At 40.8% G+C, this 16,841-nt stretch overlaps 1 protein-coding gene across 1 annotated transcript; it reads right to left on the reverse strand.

Moving 5' to 3' along the window:
- Positions 1-581: 581 nt before the first annotated feature.
- ACTR10 (actin related protein 10) lies at positions 582-14,084 on the reverse strand. The gene is made up of 13 exons (XM_084521057.1): positions 13,911-14,084; positions 11,783-11,855; positions 11,216-11,298; positions 10,149-10,257; positions 8,396-8,503; positions 7,968-8,035; positions 7,582-7,661; positions 7,147-7,182; positions 5,505-5,584; positions 5,343-5,416; positions 4,869-4,950; positions 3,171-3,372; positions 582-2,021 (listed from the first exon to the last, which is right to left on the reverse strand). The coding sequence occupies exons 1-13, from the start codon at positions 13,985-13,987 to the stop codon at positions 1,840-1,842; spliced, it is 1,254 nt and encodes a 417-aa protein (XP_084377183.1). The 5' UTR covers positions 13,988-14,084; the 3' UTR covers positions 582-1,839.
- Positions 14,085-16,841: the final 2,757 nt, after the last annotated feature.

Below are 16,841 nucleotides of genomic sequence, written 5' to 3' on the forward strand. Positions count from 1 at the left end.
GCAGGGCCTGCTACTTGTGTGCAACCCAGCAGCACTTGGTGTCGATGCAGGAGAGAGAGAAAGGAGTGGGTAAGCTGGAACAAGAGCAGTTAGAGCGAAGGTACTGAACCCATAAGAAAATGAGGGGAAACACTGGTATTTCAAGAATCTGCTCAGCAACAAGCACCCCCAAGGATATTAAACCATTAAACCACTGGAGGTTTACAGAAGCAAGCAAGAAAAGAACTCTGAGAAATAAAAGACTGCAAATACCTCACAGTATGGGAATGCAGGCAGCTATCGATAGTGTTTAACCCACCGGCCTGAGTCCAGGCTGTGGCCTGAGAGGTAAAACCCCACAGTGCATTTTGAAGAACCCATTTCTGTCACAGCAGACTCTTACTGTCCACAAGTTGCCACGGAAAAAACTCCTGTGCATGGTGATCACAACCTGCTTCACCTGGGAACCCAGTGCTTGGACCGGAGGCTCTCATGTCAGTTCAAAGAGGCACCGGCCAGGCCCCATCGTGCTCTGAGGGCTGAGAAATCACCGCTAAAAAACAGCTTCGTCCCGGGAATGTAAAACAAGCACTGAGACCTGCTCACGGCGACGTCTGTTTATTTTCCTGCTTCCTGTACGACAGCCAAGCAGCTCATCTGAAGTAGGAAGAAGGAGATTTAAAGATACAGCTGCCAACACCACTGGAAAGAAATCCTTTGTTCTAATGCTTATCGGACTGTTACCAACCAGTAAAATCTCCCCCGTGACAGATTGTAACACTTTAAGCAGTGATTCCTTTTTTTTTTTTTCTTTAATTTCAAAAACAGGAGATGTTTCTTTTTATCTTAACTACCGTGTGTCAAATAACCCCACATGCTAAAATAAAACATCTGAAACAGAACGGCAAAGTCATGCAGAAGCTTATTTAAATGCTGCCTCTTGTTCAGGTTCACCACCAGAATATTTCTTTTAACATATGCTTAAATTTTAGAAATGTGCTATGAGAACCCCAGCAGGTAGTTAGCAGGCATCATGGGGAAATCAGCTACAACAAGCATCTTTCCCAAATACGGTGTTTATGTCAAAATGTACATCATTTCCTGGAGCAATTAACTCTGTAGTGCATTTTCATTTAATACATATTGTTGCAGTACAATGAGGTTTTAATATTTCTGATGGGAGAAAGGAGGGCAAAGGAGTGACTCCTGAACTGGGCATTTCAGTAACAGGTTCAAGATTTCCTCATACGCCTGTTCATCATTCTTACACGGTTCAATCCTTCCTTGGAGGAGAGGCACTGGGGGAGCTGTTAGCTGAGAATTACAGGCAGAAGAGTTCTCTGCTAAAACTCTGCAAGCAGGACTCTCTGTGCAGGGGAAATATTGTTCCAGCACCTTTGCTAAGCAGCCCCAAACCAGTTCCTAACAGTCCTCACAGGTGATTCAAGGGTGGAATACTTCGTACAGAATGTGGCAGAAAAGCTTTGACAGGTGTTTCCCAATGGAGCCTGTCCGTTATTCTTCTGAGCAAACTTTAAATCAAAATATCTTAAAACAAATCTCAACCATGTCATTTACTGTACAAACAGAACTCAGTAAGCTACACCTCATCACTACACATTTTTTCAGAAGAGGACAGAATAGCGTAGTAGTTGCCAAAGTTAATTTTCTGAACAACAACCGGACATGGTTTTAAATACAGCGTTAGTACGTAGCATGCTACTACCCAAAACCATCCACATTGGTCATACTGAAGTGTTACATAAATTACTTAATACAAAAAAAAAAGAGTTCCCAATGTGTGTGTGCGTGTGTGTACTTGAAATAGATGAGGAGAATCCTTGCGCAGCACTTAGGTGCTTATTTCTCAGTGGAGAAAGCCCTCTTCATCAGCGGTGGGGGAGCTTTTCCAACATCAAACATCATTTCCAGTGGAGGATTATTGAGACAGCACCAGTCAGGTATGCGGCCCGTCTGGCTGTAATACTCTTTGGACACAGAGCGGCTCCCAAGGATGTCCTGAAGCGCTCCAAAAATGGCCCCTACATTGAGAAAAAAAAAAAAAAAAAAGCATTTATTTGTTGTACTGAATTTCTTTTCCTACTTCTCATCACAAATCTTATTTATTTTGGACAAAGCTGAAAAAAATAAAGGAATGAAAGGCTCTAGTCACTTTCCTTTTTAGTAGCCCAGCCAGTATCAAATTGCTTCCAATAATGTCCTTTGAAACTAAGTGAAAACAACAAAAAAAAAAATAGTTTCTGCTGAGAACAAACTGGCCCAGTTGACCCCCTTCTTATAATAAGCCTTCTACAAGTTTTGATGTTAAGCACTTCAAACAAACCCTCATGCGTTTAAGGAGATTTCCTCTCCCAAAAAAGGATGCAGCACAAGAAATTCCCCCAAGCTGTGAGAAGATTTAGAGCACAGCGGCTGATTAGCACTGTCAGTGAAAGTGTCAGAGAACTTGGTGCATATAAATCATTCCTGTTTGCTAATCCTAAAATGAGACTCAAAAAGTTTTGAAACTAAAATATGATAAACACGTACCAAAAGTATACGGATATAAGATCAAAATGAGTTCCTCATACATAACAGATGGTCTCAGCTTACTAACCAGAAGTTTAGAGAAGCAAGAATTCTTTCCAGTCTGAAAATCCTCCTGGAAAGAGTTGCTAGCAATGCAAAGCCCTTCTTGACCATGCTTTTTTCCCTGTCCTGTCTGTATTGCATCCAAACTCCACTGCACAGTTGAAGCACTTGTTATTGGCACCCTGGAGCTTCAGAGGCAGGTTAAGAGCCCTGCCACAGCTGGCAGCTCCTCGTTTTTCAAACAAGATCTTCGTGCAGGCTGCAGGTCTCTCTCTGCTCTCCCTAATTTCTTCACTGGTGCCACCCCATGGCAGTAGCCATGCACTGCACTCGAGTCAACTCAGCGCTGGTTCAAATTGCACCGTCACCTGCTTAAAGCTCCCACAAACCTCGGTGCCATTCTGCCCTCCAAGTGTCCCCGAGGGAGCTGCAGTCTGCACGATTTCTTCCAGGAGGGCAGAACAATTCCACAGAGCTCAGGTGCAGCTCACTTTCAATAGTTCACCTAAATTTTACTGCCCTTTATTCATGACAAATCCCACCCGGGAGGTTTGTTTATCCATTTTGTACCTGTGCTTAACAATCATTTTCGTTCTTACCTCCCAGCCACGCCACGCAGTTAGGTTTGGCAGGCGGAGTGTGAATTCTGAAGGTTTTAGTGGCGAGCGCTTCTTTGTATTTTGGTTTCTCTACCAGGTACCTGATTTCAGCCATGAGTCTGTGCAGGAATCCTGGCAACATGGCAGTGCCGCCAATAACAACCAAGTTCTCTGCCAGCTGCTTCCTGGTGTCTATTGGACACTAAAGCAAAAGAGAATTAAAACAAAAAACACATTAAAAAAACCCACAACACTCATTGAAATTGCATGTGTAAGCATTCAAAGGTGTCTTAGTAATTCAGCTAGATTTCCTATGCATTTCAATCACTATTTTCTATTACTTCTCTGAAAAACAATCTACATCATTTTCTACCCAGACTTTCCAAAAAAAACAGGCTCAAGGACCTGCCCAGCTGAGGCTTGCATGAGCGTGCCGTGAGTCACTGTAAAGCCCTGTAGCTGAGACGGGCCAGGACAAGAGAGGACAGAGGTATCGGTGACTGATTCCCCTGAGTTCTGGGAGAAGATCTGCCAGAAGAGACACACAAAACCTCAACCAGTGCTCTTGGAGAGAAAAGCGTTAAACGTGAGCTTGACTCTTTTTAGCTTCATACAGGAAAAAGATGCTACAGAAGCCTCCGTGGCAGAAAAGCTAGAGCTTGCCTTTGTATCAGTTAATCCAACACGAAGACACAAAGGCACAAGAAAACCAAGCTTTGTCAGTTCTGCCCTTCAACAAGCAGATTTGTACAGTCCCTTTGAAAAAAATCCATTGCCAGAGCTCTGTGCTCCTCTTGTCCAGCAGAAGAAACTGGACACTTTTTGACATTTTTAAAATTTAACATTTGTCTTTGAAAGCCAAAGAACGATGCAAGGTAAAGGCCTGGAGGTAGAGAGGGGAGGGAACAGATCCAGGAACGGATCTTGTTAAACGTCAGGAGCTGTAACTGAAATGGTTGTCATGCCATCAAAGTCTGTCACTCTCCAGTAAAATAAGTCTCAGCGAACTAATTTAAATGACATTAGTAACTACAGGAAGGAAATGAAATTTACAACGCATCATAATGAAAATTTCCATTTATTTTGGTTTTCTAATCATTTTTTTCTTAAATCTAGTTAGAAATAAAGTGTTTGTATATGCTGAGAAAACTTTCCATAATATTTCTAAAATACTGCCTGTAACAGAGATGCCCAAATTCACTTTATTCTATCCAGGTAAATAAGCAGTCTGCAGGAAGTCTAACTGTGAGCAAAACACCTTGAAAAACGAAGAAATAGAATACCTGTTACTTTGGTTCAAGCAGTGTAATTCTTGTACCAACAAGGCATTAGCTACTCCTTTGTCTGTATGCATATAGGTATGTACAGAGCTTCACCACCAAAATAAACGCAAGCTAGGTTCTCCCTTTTGCTGAGGAACAAGCACTGCATTGCTTCTTTTCTCGACTGAAAGCTGTTCTAAATAAATTGCTGTACACCCAGGAGTACGAAAACAATCACAGAGCGGATGACACACCGTGCCTTGCTGCCCCACAGTAATTCATCATGTGGCAGAACCCGAGGAGTCACGCTGTGCTGAGATTTTGAAACCAACTGTAACCTGCAGTCAGGGGGGCATCACACTAAAAAGAAACATCTCTAAGAGCAGGTTCCCTAACTCTGGAGACGCTGGAGCAATTGTTTAGAAGATAAAGATACCTGAATGAGCGAATCTAAGATCAAAGTGGCAACAGATGTCTCTTCATTATCCTGTTCAAACAGTATTTCCACAACTGAGTCTCTGTTGAAAGGACAGGAAATGAGTGTTAATGAGAAGCAATGCTACACCATGAGCTAACAGCAGGGCTGGAAATAACTACAGACTTCCTGCCGACAGCACATCACAGCTTCTTCTGTCATGCAGCGCATGCACCAGGCAGTGCCAAAGGGGAGGCAACAGTCTCATTCACTCCACTTAAACCTGTCTCGCCATCATGCTTTCATGCTCCATTTCTGTTTTCCCCCACCCCTCTCATCTGCTGGCTCATCTTCAGTTGTGAGCTCTTTGGGAAGCAGAAAGTGCTTCCCAAATGCAAGTGCTTCATTACAATTCAGTTTTATAAAGATTTATGTGCTCTCAGAGTCAAAACAATGTCCTCCTAAAGACAAACGCTTCACTACAGTATTTCTCACCTGATGGGGCCAACTACATGGAGAATCTTTTCTCCGTCTAAAGGATAGTCCACATCTGGAGGTGGCGGAGGACGCTAGAAATAAAAACACGAGCATTGTTTTAAAGGCCAAAATGGCTACGTCCACTTCAAAAGACCAGGATAAGTTTCATTCTCCACCCACCTCAGCACTGCCATCAATGTTGAACTTGGCTGCTTGGATCTTCAGCCCACGCTGGAGATCACTCACAAAACAAGTGCGAACTTTGTAAAAGAAAACAAGGGGCAGAAGAGAGACTTTGTTGGAACCTTTCATCAATAAAACAGACAATGCTGCTCAACTTAGAGAACACATTTTAGGCTCTGCTGGTAGAAAACAAAACAAAACAAAAAAGCAAACAAACAAAAAACACAACACAAGCCTCTACACTTCCATCTGAATTCAGATGTATCTAGATCATAAATTTGAATGAAACTGACACCAGAACTATGTAAGAACAGGCAAGATTTCTTTCTCAAACAAGCTACTTAAGATTTGAAGACAAAAGATGCTATTAATCATGTTTTCGGTTACCACAAGGTGGCAGAGATTGAATTCCACTGTCAAACACACCATTCCTGGTCTTGCACTATGGCTTCAAATATGACATAGTTTTTTTTGTTTTAAACCATCATTGATCATGTATTTTTCCTAATGCAACTGTTCAGCTTCCTAAGAAATCCAGAAGTTTTTTTTTTCTCTAAGCAGCACTGACAGACCACGATTTTATTTGTATGCCTACTACTATTAATTTGTGCTATATTAAAAGAATACAATGCATATAATAATAATAATATGCATATAATAAGAATCTTCTTCATAAATGGTTGACACAGAGAAACAACCCTTAATACACAAGCAATCCTAATTTCAACCCTAACACATTATTATCTGATTCTAAGAGATTCCATCAAAACCAGAACCAATCAGGAAACTGTGTTCCAAGTCCAGGAATTAGAAAAGGAGCTTCCATTTGACAAAGCACCAGCTGTATTTCAGTTATTTTACATTTCACTGATGGATTTCTTCCTAATTTGGTCCAGAAGATAGATATTAGTTATCACCTTCTGCAATTATAACTATTTTTATATCACATGAAACATTACATAGGAGCCCATTTAAGTTCTGCCTAAAGAGATATCTTATTTTCTTTTGATGTAAATGTAGTCCTCAACTCCTCCTGCCTACTTATTAACATATCAAGATGTCTTTTATACACACTTGATTTTTTTTTTTGCAAAGTTAATCTTGAGGCAAATAGACCCTTTGTTAATTTCTACACAAAATCAGTTTAAAACATTCATATTTCATGATATTAAAATTACTTAAATGTTGCATTTACAAGCAAAACATTTCTACGATGGGAATTTTTGAAATTAGATCTGCTAACTTTGTACCATGTGCAGTGCAGGCTGTACACATTCATACACAAAGTGTTGGTAGTTAAAAAAAAAAAAAAAAAAAAAAAAAAAAAGCAACACCAAGTTAACCTGACCTGCTGATCATAGAATATATAATTGTGTTAACACTCCTACTGCACTACTCCACCAAAATATGAGCTCTCTGGACAACACAAAGGCTAAACCTGAAAGAGGATTTCAACGTGGTTTTCTGTTCGCTTTCAAAGAGGGAGAACAAGGCAAGTCCTTTTGGTAGGTAAGAAATACAATAAACAGAGAAGCCAAAATAAGTACCTGAATACAAAGTTCTGCGTGCTTGTTATTACCATTCTCTCCTCTGCTGCACAATTTAATAAACTAGAGCTTCACAAAATAGAAAGTTTTACCTTTTATATCTTCTACTATGTCTTCTGGAACGGAGCCTGCAGCAAGAACAGAAAAATCAGTTAGAACAAAAATTTTTCAAGTAGAAAGAGAATTTAACAAACTAACTTTGAGTTACGTTTATGACAGTTCCACTTGGACAGCAGCCTTTAAAGATTTCTAAGTAGAAGAATATAATGAACAGAAAAAGTTGGCCTACTCTCAAAAGAGACTGAAAAAACACCACAGACCTTTTATCTGGGCTTTCATTTAAACTTAGTGTTATGAGTAGCTTACTAGAGAAGTAATATACTCATTTAATATGGAAAGAAATCATAAGAGATGATCATGTAAGATACGATGAATACTATATGCATATCTTTTAATTCACTGTCAGTATTAATCCCCTTTCCCCAGTGCAAGCTCACAGCACTTACACTGCAGCAAACAGACCTTACCCATCACAGACGGAAGGCTTTGTCCTTTGGCTAATCCTGTATCAACTGTGCACTGTTCCAACAACTGATATTCCAGCTCCCTAGAACATTGCAAATTAAGTTAGGTAAAGGCAGCTATTAACTCGGGACAATTCTCTGTATTATGCTTAAGGGACACTATTGACTCCCTTCAGCTAGATTCTTTTAAATACAGGCTGAAGTAGATCAGGTTTCCACAACTTTTACTACATCAACAAAAGCCACAAAGTGGTAACTTAAAAATGGAATACTGGCATAGCAGCAGCTATGATTTAAGTAATGTTCAGTAGGAATCTTTGGTCATTGATCAAAGGGTAACTTCCACAAATCAATCAACAGTAGCCTGGGATGTGTAACGGTGAACTTACTTGTGGATAGCCTTTCCTCCCAACGGCAGAGAACCCCAGCAGCTCAGAATTGGAATTCCCTCATATATCTACACGAAGATCAGGAAATTCTCCTTTTTTGGCACAAGTTTTCAGTCTGCTGGAACTGCTGCTTCTCCCCAACATTTTCTTACATTAGCTACCTTTCTCCAAAACTAAATACTAATATATAAAAAATAGAGTCATAAACCACCTAAGAATCCCATACCACCTTTCCCAAACTTCAGTGGAACACAGACTTAACACGTCAGCTGTGAAAAGATTCCCCAAGTCATGATATCTTATAACTAAAAGCTGCATTGGCCAATCTGTTTGTATTATTTTTTATTACACTTGAAAGCCTATAAAATAGCAGCTTGTCATAATAGCTTTACTGCTGAAAATTTTCGTTCTGTATTATTAAAGGATACAGGCAGCACCAAGCTTTCTTTATATCCGCAGTCCAGCACCATGGCAGAATTGATCCCAAGTGTCAGGAGAGACATCAGATGACTTGGAGCAAACAATACAGAAGGTACCTACATGGAAACCAAGAGGGCAATTGACAGGAGAGGGAAAAATACAACATAAAACACCTAAAGCAATGATGCTTTCCCTAAATGTTATATTAAAATCAAAATCCAAGCAATTGTATCTTGAGATATAAATTTTTAGTTTAGTTTTTAAGGTCGTGTAGTAATTAACAAATTACAACAGGATAGTAAGATCTATATTCATCTATTTCATGGTACATACAAGGCACTTCAGTAATATTTTATCTTGGAATGGACTCATAAGGAAAGTGTTAATTATGGAATTAATCTTAAGTCATAGTTCAGATTTCCTATTGTCATTTGAAAAGAAATTAAAGAAACAAACATGACTACTTGAAATGCTGCATAAAGATTTGAAGATGTGATTAAAGGTGACAGAAAAACCATGAAAGCGTGCCCTACAACATTCTGTGCACACAATCTCCCAGAAGAAACGATTTAAAATGCTTTTCCCAAAGCTACGTGGAAACTCAAGTCATGATTACATAAGAATTACTTTCTTCCCCTAGAATTCTACAAAACGAATTTCCTAGACTGTGACTGTTCCTTTACTGAATATCATGCCTTGAAGCATGAATTAAAGAAGCAATTTCAATAAAGCCTGCATTAAAGGGCAACATTACTGGTGCTTGGCCCAGAGACAAGTTATAATATTGACCGTGTATTAAAATGCCACTCTTATGCGTTGCACCAGATGGAAGTATTAACCAGAGAGAATTAACCTCACTTCAGTATTAACTGGCTTCTTAACATGCTACAAAGCCTCTCCATCAAAATATAATTCTCCAAGTCATGAGTCACTTTAGACAACCAAGTCTGCGTGCATTTGCTTTATTGGGGACATTTTTTTTTCCCCAGAAAGGGATTTGAGACAGAAGGACTGGGACAAAAACACATACAAGTATTTCAGTGAATTCAAGTCAGAAAATTGTATCCATCACGGGAAAGAATGATGCAGAATTTCAACTTCAGCTATTGAATTGTGTTGTGGAATCGTCGTGGAGGAGCACTGCAGACAAACTACTTTTACTGCTTTTTATAGAAGAATTTCAACTTTTGTTCTATTTGAATTGGAAAAGTTATGGAACCACCTTCCAATACATTTTACTTTAGAACTAAACAAGAGTTAGGTTCGGATTTTTCTTGACTCTATCAAAAAGACTCATTAAGCTGAGGAGATAATGAATTTCAGGTAAGCTCTCATTTCTAAATGAGTACAGCCAAAGATCATGTGCTAGACAAAGATATTGACTCTGATAAAAGTCATGGGATTTGATGACAGAGCACTAAGAAGTGTTTAAATATAAATTCTGGCTTCCGGCAGGGCTCAATAGAAATTATTGGATCTGTCTGGAACAGCATGATGTGAGCTGTATTTTCATACAAGCCAGAGAAACCTTTCATATTCTTAATAGCTGCTGGTTTTTGCAGCCTTTTTAAGGTGCTTTAGTTTGATCTCCAAGCTTCACCTCCCCAGATGACCATCAGATTTTTTTCATCTTCTTTATCTCTCTCTCATTCTTCTGGCGTTATTTCCATGTCTTTGTCCACATACGGTAGTGATCATCAGTAAGATTTCTACTGTAAAGTGCTACACTTAGCACATACAGTAGTTTAGTGAAACACATACCTCAAAATGCTTGAAAAGGACTCTTGTGAGTGTGTCTCTGAAGTGTGAAGGGCAGAGGACAGATTCTATGATCACAACACGACGGTCTCTGGGATTCACCAGCAGATGTCTGAAAAAGGCAAGATGTGTAAAACAAAACTGGCAAGTTTATGCGCATATTACAAGCCCTACCTTTATATTCCGTTCTGCTGAAAATCATAATTTGCATTTAGATAGCATTTTCCATGGCAGATCTAAAAGTCTTGTTCCCAAATTTAAAGTATAAAAAACAAATTCCCAATAGAAAGTTAGGAAATCAAGTTGTAGAAAGCATGTAATAGAGCTCTCTGCCAGCAGCCTGTAGCTATAAAGGTTATGCATTTCTAAAGCAACATAAAGAAATGCAAAAATAGGCATGCACAGTAGTCATTAATGGCTTGTCCAGTGTTATACAGTATAGCCATAAAAGAGAGGGTACAAATGTCCTGATTTCAATTACAAATCAATAATAAGGGATACAAAAAAGTACCCAACACTGGAGGTCTGAGGCACAGACATTAAGTACTCATTTGCTGCATGAGCTGCATAAAAGTACAGACTGGAGATAAAGAGAAAATTACCAGCTCCGAATTCATTATTCACTGATACTAAAAATACAATAAAAACATGTATTAATCAGGCAAGAGTGTCCTATATGTTAAGATTTCTCCTTAAAACCATGGTGATGTGGCAATGAGTTCTGCACTGATGTAGGATGAGCTTCCGTCTTACCAAAATCAGTACAACTCCTCAGGTAATGACTTCCCCATCTACTCCTTTATGAGTTCCACAGTTAAAAGGCAAATTACCAAACATATTTTATTTCTAGAGAGAAACTGATGCTGCAGACCCCTAACTCTTTGTAATATAACCCAAATCTCAGCACCACTAAATTTCTCTGACAAGAATACAACCACAAAGCTACCTGCAAGATCTTATATTTTCCTACTCAACTAGACAGAAATCTATAGTGACACCTGAATACCTCTAGATGCACTCAGAAAAAAGCTGCAGAAGGCATGAATAATTAACATCCACATTTCCCTTACCTGAAATACAACATATGAATAAATTCCTTCAGATATGAATATAGCTCTTCTGTATTAATATTATACTGGACAACTTTGATAGGCTGCGAAGAAAAGAAATATCCATCGTCAGCATAAATATTAGACATAGATATATTTCTTTTGATATGATCAACCATACATCTGAATATATATAAACTGATACATATAAAGAAATACTCACTCTTGCCTGTTTTGCTGTATGTACTTAACAATGCACCTCACAATTCACCCTGTAACTAAACTCTGGAGTTTATTCAAACTCATTTTTCATACTGGTAACTTATCTCAACATTACTTTTCCAAAGCTGCCATTCTCTACTAAAAAAGAGCACAGGCAAAGAAATGTCTCAATAAATGCCCAAAATAAGACACATGAGCAATGAGTACCAACTTACACATATTGGTATCACACTTACTTGTATCTAGTTACAATATTTAATAGCAGCTGTTATAATGAAAAATATCTGATGATGAACAGAAGACATACCTGAAAATTCCCCCTGAAAATTATAGCATACTAAACATTGCAAAACTAAAATAGTTTACCTTAGGGACATCAGGTTTCTTTATTTCACTAGGAATAATGCATCTTGGTCCTGTTTCTCCTGCAAAACCACACCTAAAAGAAAACATGGAAAACTTTATCATTGGAAGTCACTATTAGCAGACAAGCCTATGCACCGAAGAGTAATTAATTAGGAGAAGTTTTGTAACTGCAAGGAGGTTTTACATATGACTTTTCTATCTAGTTATTTTGAACGAGAATGATCGTATACCTCTTTATTGACTCCCTCTCAGCTGCATTAAGTGAAATACCTGTAAGGACTGTAAAGCTCAACTTTGATGTGCCTCCTAATTTCCACTGAATATAACTTTTTGTTGACAACAATCCCCTACAACCTTCCTTGCCACCTATTAAATTTCCAGAGTACCTTCCTGTGTCCTCCATATCAGCCCAGTTTTCACTGAAGCTCTCAGTAAACACAGGCAGCACCAAGTCATCATGTCCTCTTTAAATCCTCACTTTTTGTGATGTTAATTGAATCTCAGGATGGTTTGGGTTGTAAAGGACCTTACAGTCCCCTGCCATGGGCAGGGACCCCTCCTGCCAGCCCAGGCTGCCCCCAGCCCCATCCAGCCGGGCCTTGGGCACTGCCAGGGATGGGGCAGCCACAGCTCCTCGGGGCAGCCTGCACCAGGGCCTCAATGCCCTCAAAGTAAAGAATTTCTTCCAAATAGCTAATCTACAATCCCCTCCTTCGCCCTGCTGGCTGCACATTTGGCAGAAACAGAAGACAGACTTGATGACCGCAATCGTAAGGGTCCTGCAGCCCATTTCACTGCTGACCAGCACTGGCCCATGGACACTTTTTTCCAGCTTGTTTTATACTTTGCAATGCACTCCCTTTACAGGTATCCTGGGTGATTTTAGGCACTACCACCTCCTGATGGCTGGTCACCACTGCAGGACTCCTGACAAAACACAAGAACTCAGCATCCAATTTAGATACAGCACAACAATACAAATAGTAACAACTCCCAAATGAAATTCTTGGAAACCTATTTGGTTTTCATAAATGGATTACACCTTAAAATACATAGGCAGCATGGATTGTAGAAACCATATAAAAAACAAAAGAAAATCAAGATTTGATTAAGTACAAATGTCAGAAGAAACAATAGTAGAAAACACTAGTAGAAAGCTAGAAACTGCTGGAATTCAAGTACTTTTAATACAAAAGTCCCAGTGTGTGCATAGGGTTGCATTTACCTGTCACCCTAGTAACTTCTGAACTTTCTGTTAATTTCAGTCATACTTAAAAACAACAGGTAACTCACAGGTAATGAAATTACCACCACTTCTGTAAGAACAAAGGATGGAAACAGACCCTAAGAACATGCTATTCAAGGGAAATGCTTTTGTATGAGAATATGGGATAAAAGTACAAAAGCACCCCAAATTTGGGAAAAGCCTGTGATCAGTGACATGACAAAGCCACAGGAGGCCACTCAGGGAGTTACTTGTCTCCACCTGGGCTGGGTTTTATTAAATCCTTTCCACAACCAGTGACCTCCAGGTAACAAAGCCAGGCCTCAAGCATGTAATTATACAAACATTTCAAAAAAAAAAGCAAGTACAACGTAATACAAAAACACGTCTGGGGATGAAACCCTGCTCCTACAAGTGTACCTCATCGGGGGGGGTGAGACAGCACCAGGATTTTGAGCAGGTAAATGCCCCAAAAGAACAAAGACAAGGGTCTATTAAGAGATGGTTTTGTTGCAATGTAATGTTTTTTGTTTGTTTGTGTGTTGTTTTTTCTTCCTTTTGTGCAAGGCTCCTGAAACCTCAGGGCCACTTGCAGCCTCTTCTGGCCCGGGACACGGGGGGTGGCTCTGCAACACCCGTGTGCGACGTCGCTTTTTTAATTTTTTTAACCCAAAACACGAGATCGGAAAGCAATGCTGTGGTCGGCTTTACACAAAGCAAACCGCCATAGGAAGGGGGTGGAAGGAAAAAAAAAAAAAAAAAACACACCAAGCTCATTATTTACTGATTATTTCTCCCGACAGCGGGCACCGGAAGCAACCGCCCGGCGCCAGGACCGCCCTGCTGTCGCGACATGGCCTCCCCGGCGAGTCGCGACAGAAGCGGGGAGGGGGGGACACTCACTTGGTGAAAGCCTCGCCCAGGTCTATCACCACGGCGGTCTTCTCCCCGCCGCTGCCCAGCCCCTCGTAGAGCGGCATGGCGGCTTCCCCTCGCCTCCCACAGCCTCGCAATGGCGGAGCCTCCTTCCTTCCTGCCTCCCTGTCTCCTTCCTGCCTCCTTCCTTCCTTTCTCCCTCCCTCTCCACACCGGGGCCGTCCTTCTCCCCGCCGCTCCGCCCCGCAGCCCTGCCCGGCCGGCCATGGGGGTGTCAGTCCCGGGTAGAGGAGGCTGAGGAGGACGCCTCATGGCGGCTCCCTCATGGGGAGCTGCGGGACAGGAGGAGGGCAGGAGAAAGCTGAGGATCACGGAGTTGTTTGGGGTGGAAGGGATCTTAAGGATACGTAGATCCATCCCTCCTGCCATAGGCAGGGATAAATGAAGGAAATTATAGGAAGCTATCACTTAGGAGGCTATTAGGATGGCATGTAAATGTACCGAAGTGCTAGGTGTAACCCTTTAGGATACAATAAGCCTTGATCTCCAACAGAAATCAGAGGTCTGTCATGGAAAAACAACGGCAAAAATCAAATAAACAAAAAATCGCCATACCTCCTCACTGCTGTAACAGACCTGTCATGGAAAACAAACAAACAAAAAAACAAACCACAACCAAACAAGCAAAAACATAAACTACACCTCTTTACTCCAAGAGAATGATAATTAGGAAGTGAAGATAAGAACTCGCAAATATACCAAAGGTAGAAATACCAAACCCCACCATGCTACCCCATGCATCCAGGACTGGGTTGCCTCTGCCTGGTGGCCGCAGGTGGTGAGCCCTGGTGGGAGTTAATTGATAAGACCCAAGTGCTAAAAGTTTAATTTGATTTACTTCTATTTTAGTTATTTTCATGAAAGTATATTGTGCCAGTGCAGTTAGGGTTTGCCTACATCAGCTTTTTATTTATGTATTTATTTTAAGGGGTGAATTACTGTTCAGACTCAATCGTAGAGCCACATCAGCATTTTGCAGAGTTTGTGAAAACACTCTGTTGCCTCAAGTCCTCACAAAATAACAAGCCACTGAAACCAAGATCTTACTCAGTTTTAGAGAATATAGAAATGTATATTTTGTATGTGTGCAAGTTTGTATATGATCATATATAATAAAATACTTTGACATAGTACGGAGGCTTTAACTCCGTCAAGGTTAAGAAATGATAAGTTGTTCTAAATAATCCTAAATCTTTGTGTTGTAGGTAGATGCCAGCTCTGCAGTAGGTAAGCTTGGTCACCACTTTCTGTTTACAAGCTACTTGACGTCTCTGAAATATGCAGCCTTGCTTTGATGGTCTTGGCATTTCTGGTTAGTAAGAGCCGTGTCATGAAAGCCTCTTAGTGTGAGTTTGTGTGAATGGGTTCTGTAGGTACCTACCGGTGTGGATGGAGGAGCTGTTACCCAGAAACAGACCAAAGAGAGGAAAGATACATGCTGAAAGGCAATATGTGAGTCTGCAAGAAGTAATACAGGACACCAAGAGTTTGCTGCATCTGCCCAAGGTCCCCAGCACACACTGACATCAGCAGCAGCTTGTGTAAATCCACCAGCATCCACAAAGGCTGCGCTGTGCTGAGAGAGACAGCAGGATTATCTGTACACCCAAAGAAAGAAGGTGTCCTTTGACAAGCTGTCATTTTCTGGATAAACAGCTGGGCCTTCCAACTGTTGATCCAGCTGGAAACCTATGAGAGCAAGTGTGCAAGTGAGTGAAGTTTGTCATTAGTTAACTACTAATAGTCATAACAGCGTGGCACTATAAATAGAGCTTAATTAATAAAAGGTGTTCTAATGAATATTGGTTGTGATATATGACTTCCTGTGACTTGATTCCTTTTCTGGGAAAAGGGAATTTATAACAGATGTTGGCTAGTGTGATGCAAATCTGGGATCACTTGAGAAAGAGATTCCTAAGGTAACGTTTATCCCACTACCATCAACAACCTCCTTTCCCCTACCCATTAGCTCCTTTCCCCACAATAACCAGATTTGTAAAATCAGCTGCTCTTCAGGCATTTTTATACATGCCCAGGAGCGTCGGCATGATCACAACCCCAAAAGATCTGTCATAGGGTATTTGTACCAAATGAATGCGTGGGACCCATTTCATTTTTCAGGAAAATGAAATAAATATTTTTTTTTAAATAGTGAAAAACTATGAACTGGTGGGTTGTGGTTTTGCTCATGCCAGATAGGCAAGCAAAAGAGACTGAAGTGTGTATATGCAGCAAGGGCACTCAATGAAGTGAGATTTCAGCGTAGGCTGTTGTCACAGTGAACTCAAGGGCTTGTACTAGCGTGCTCTGTAGCCCCAAACGCAAGCTATGTGAGCTGTGAGCTGCTGTTAGTTTCTAGATGCTTTTCATGTACTTTGCCGGAGTGCTGTTTGTCCCACATCCACCCTTTCTATTTAAGATCTGTGAAGGTGGAGCTGTGTGGTAGAGTTGGACGATAAACGGGAATGATGTGAGACACCAAAAGATGTGTCAGCAAAAGATGCTGCCACCATCTGCTCTATCGCCTGAGCAAACCTCAGCACTGGCCCGTTGTTGGACTAGCAGCTCTGCAAATCCCTGAGCTCTTCTGCTCCTGTCACAGCCCTGGCACCTGCCCCCCTTCTGGCTGCCCTAAATGTAACTGGGTCACAAAGTGGAGTTGGAAATATGGAGCTGAGAAGGTCCATGTGTGTGGAGAAGGACTGGAAACTTAAGGAGCTGAAGTACTTGGAGCGTCCTGGAAGGGTTCTGTATATTTTGAGGAAACACAAGGAATACAGGCACTGCAGAGGGAGTGCAAGAAAGGTGTAAAGAAGGGGAACTCTACAGTGACAAACCCAGGGGAAACTCCTCGCAAAGCCTGTATATTCCTCATAAAGTCTGTATATCTTTTGTTCA

This window comes from Aythya ferina, assembly GCF_964211825.1.
Source record: "Aythya ferina genome assembly, chromosome: 5".
NCBI lineage: Eukaryota > Metazoa > Chordata > Aves > Anseriformes > Anatidae > Aythya > Aythya ferina.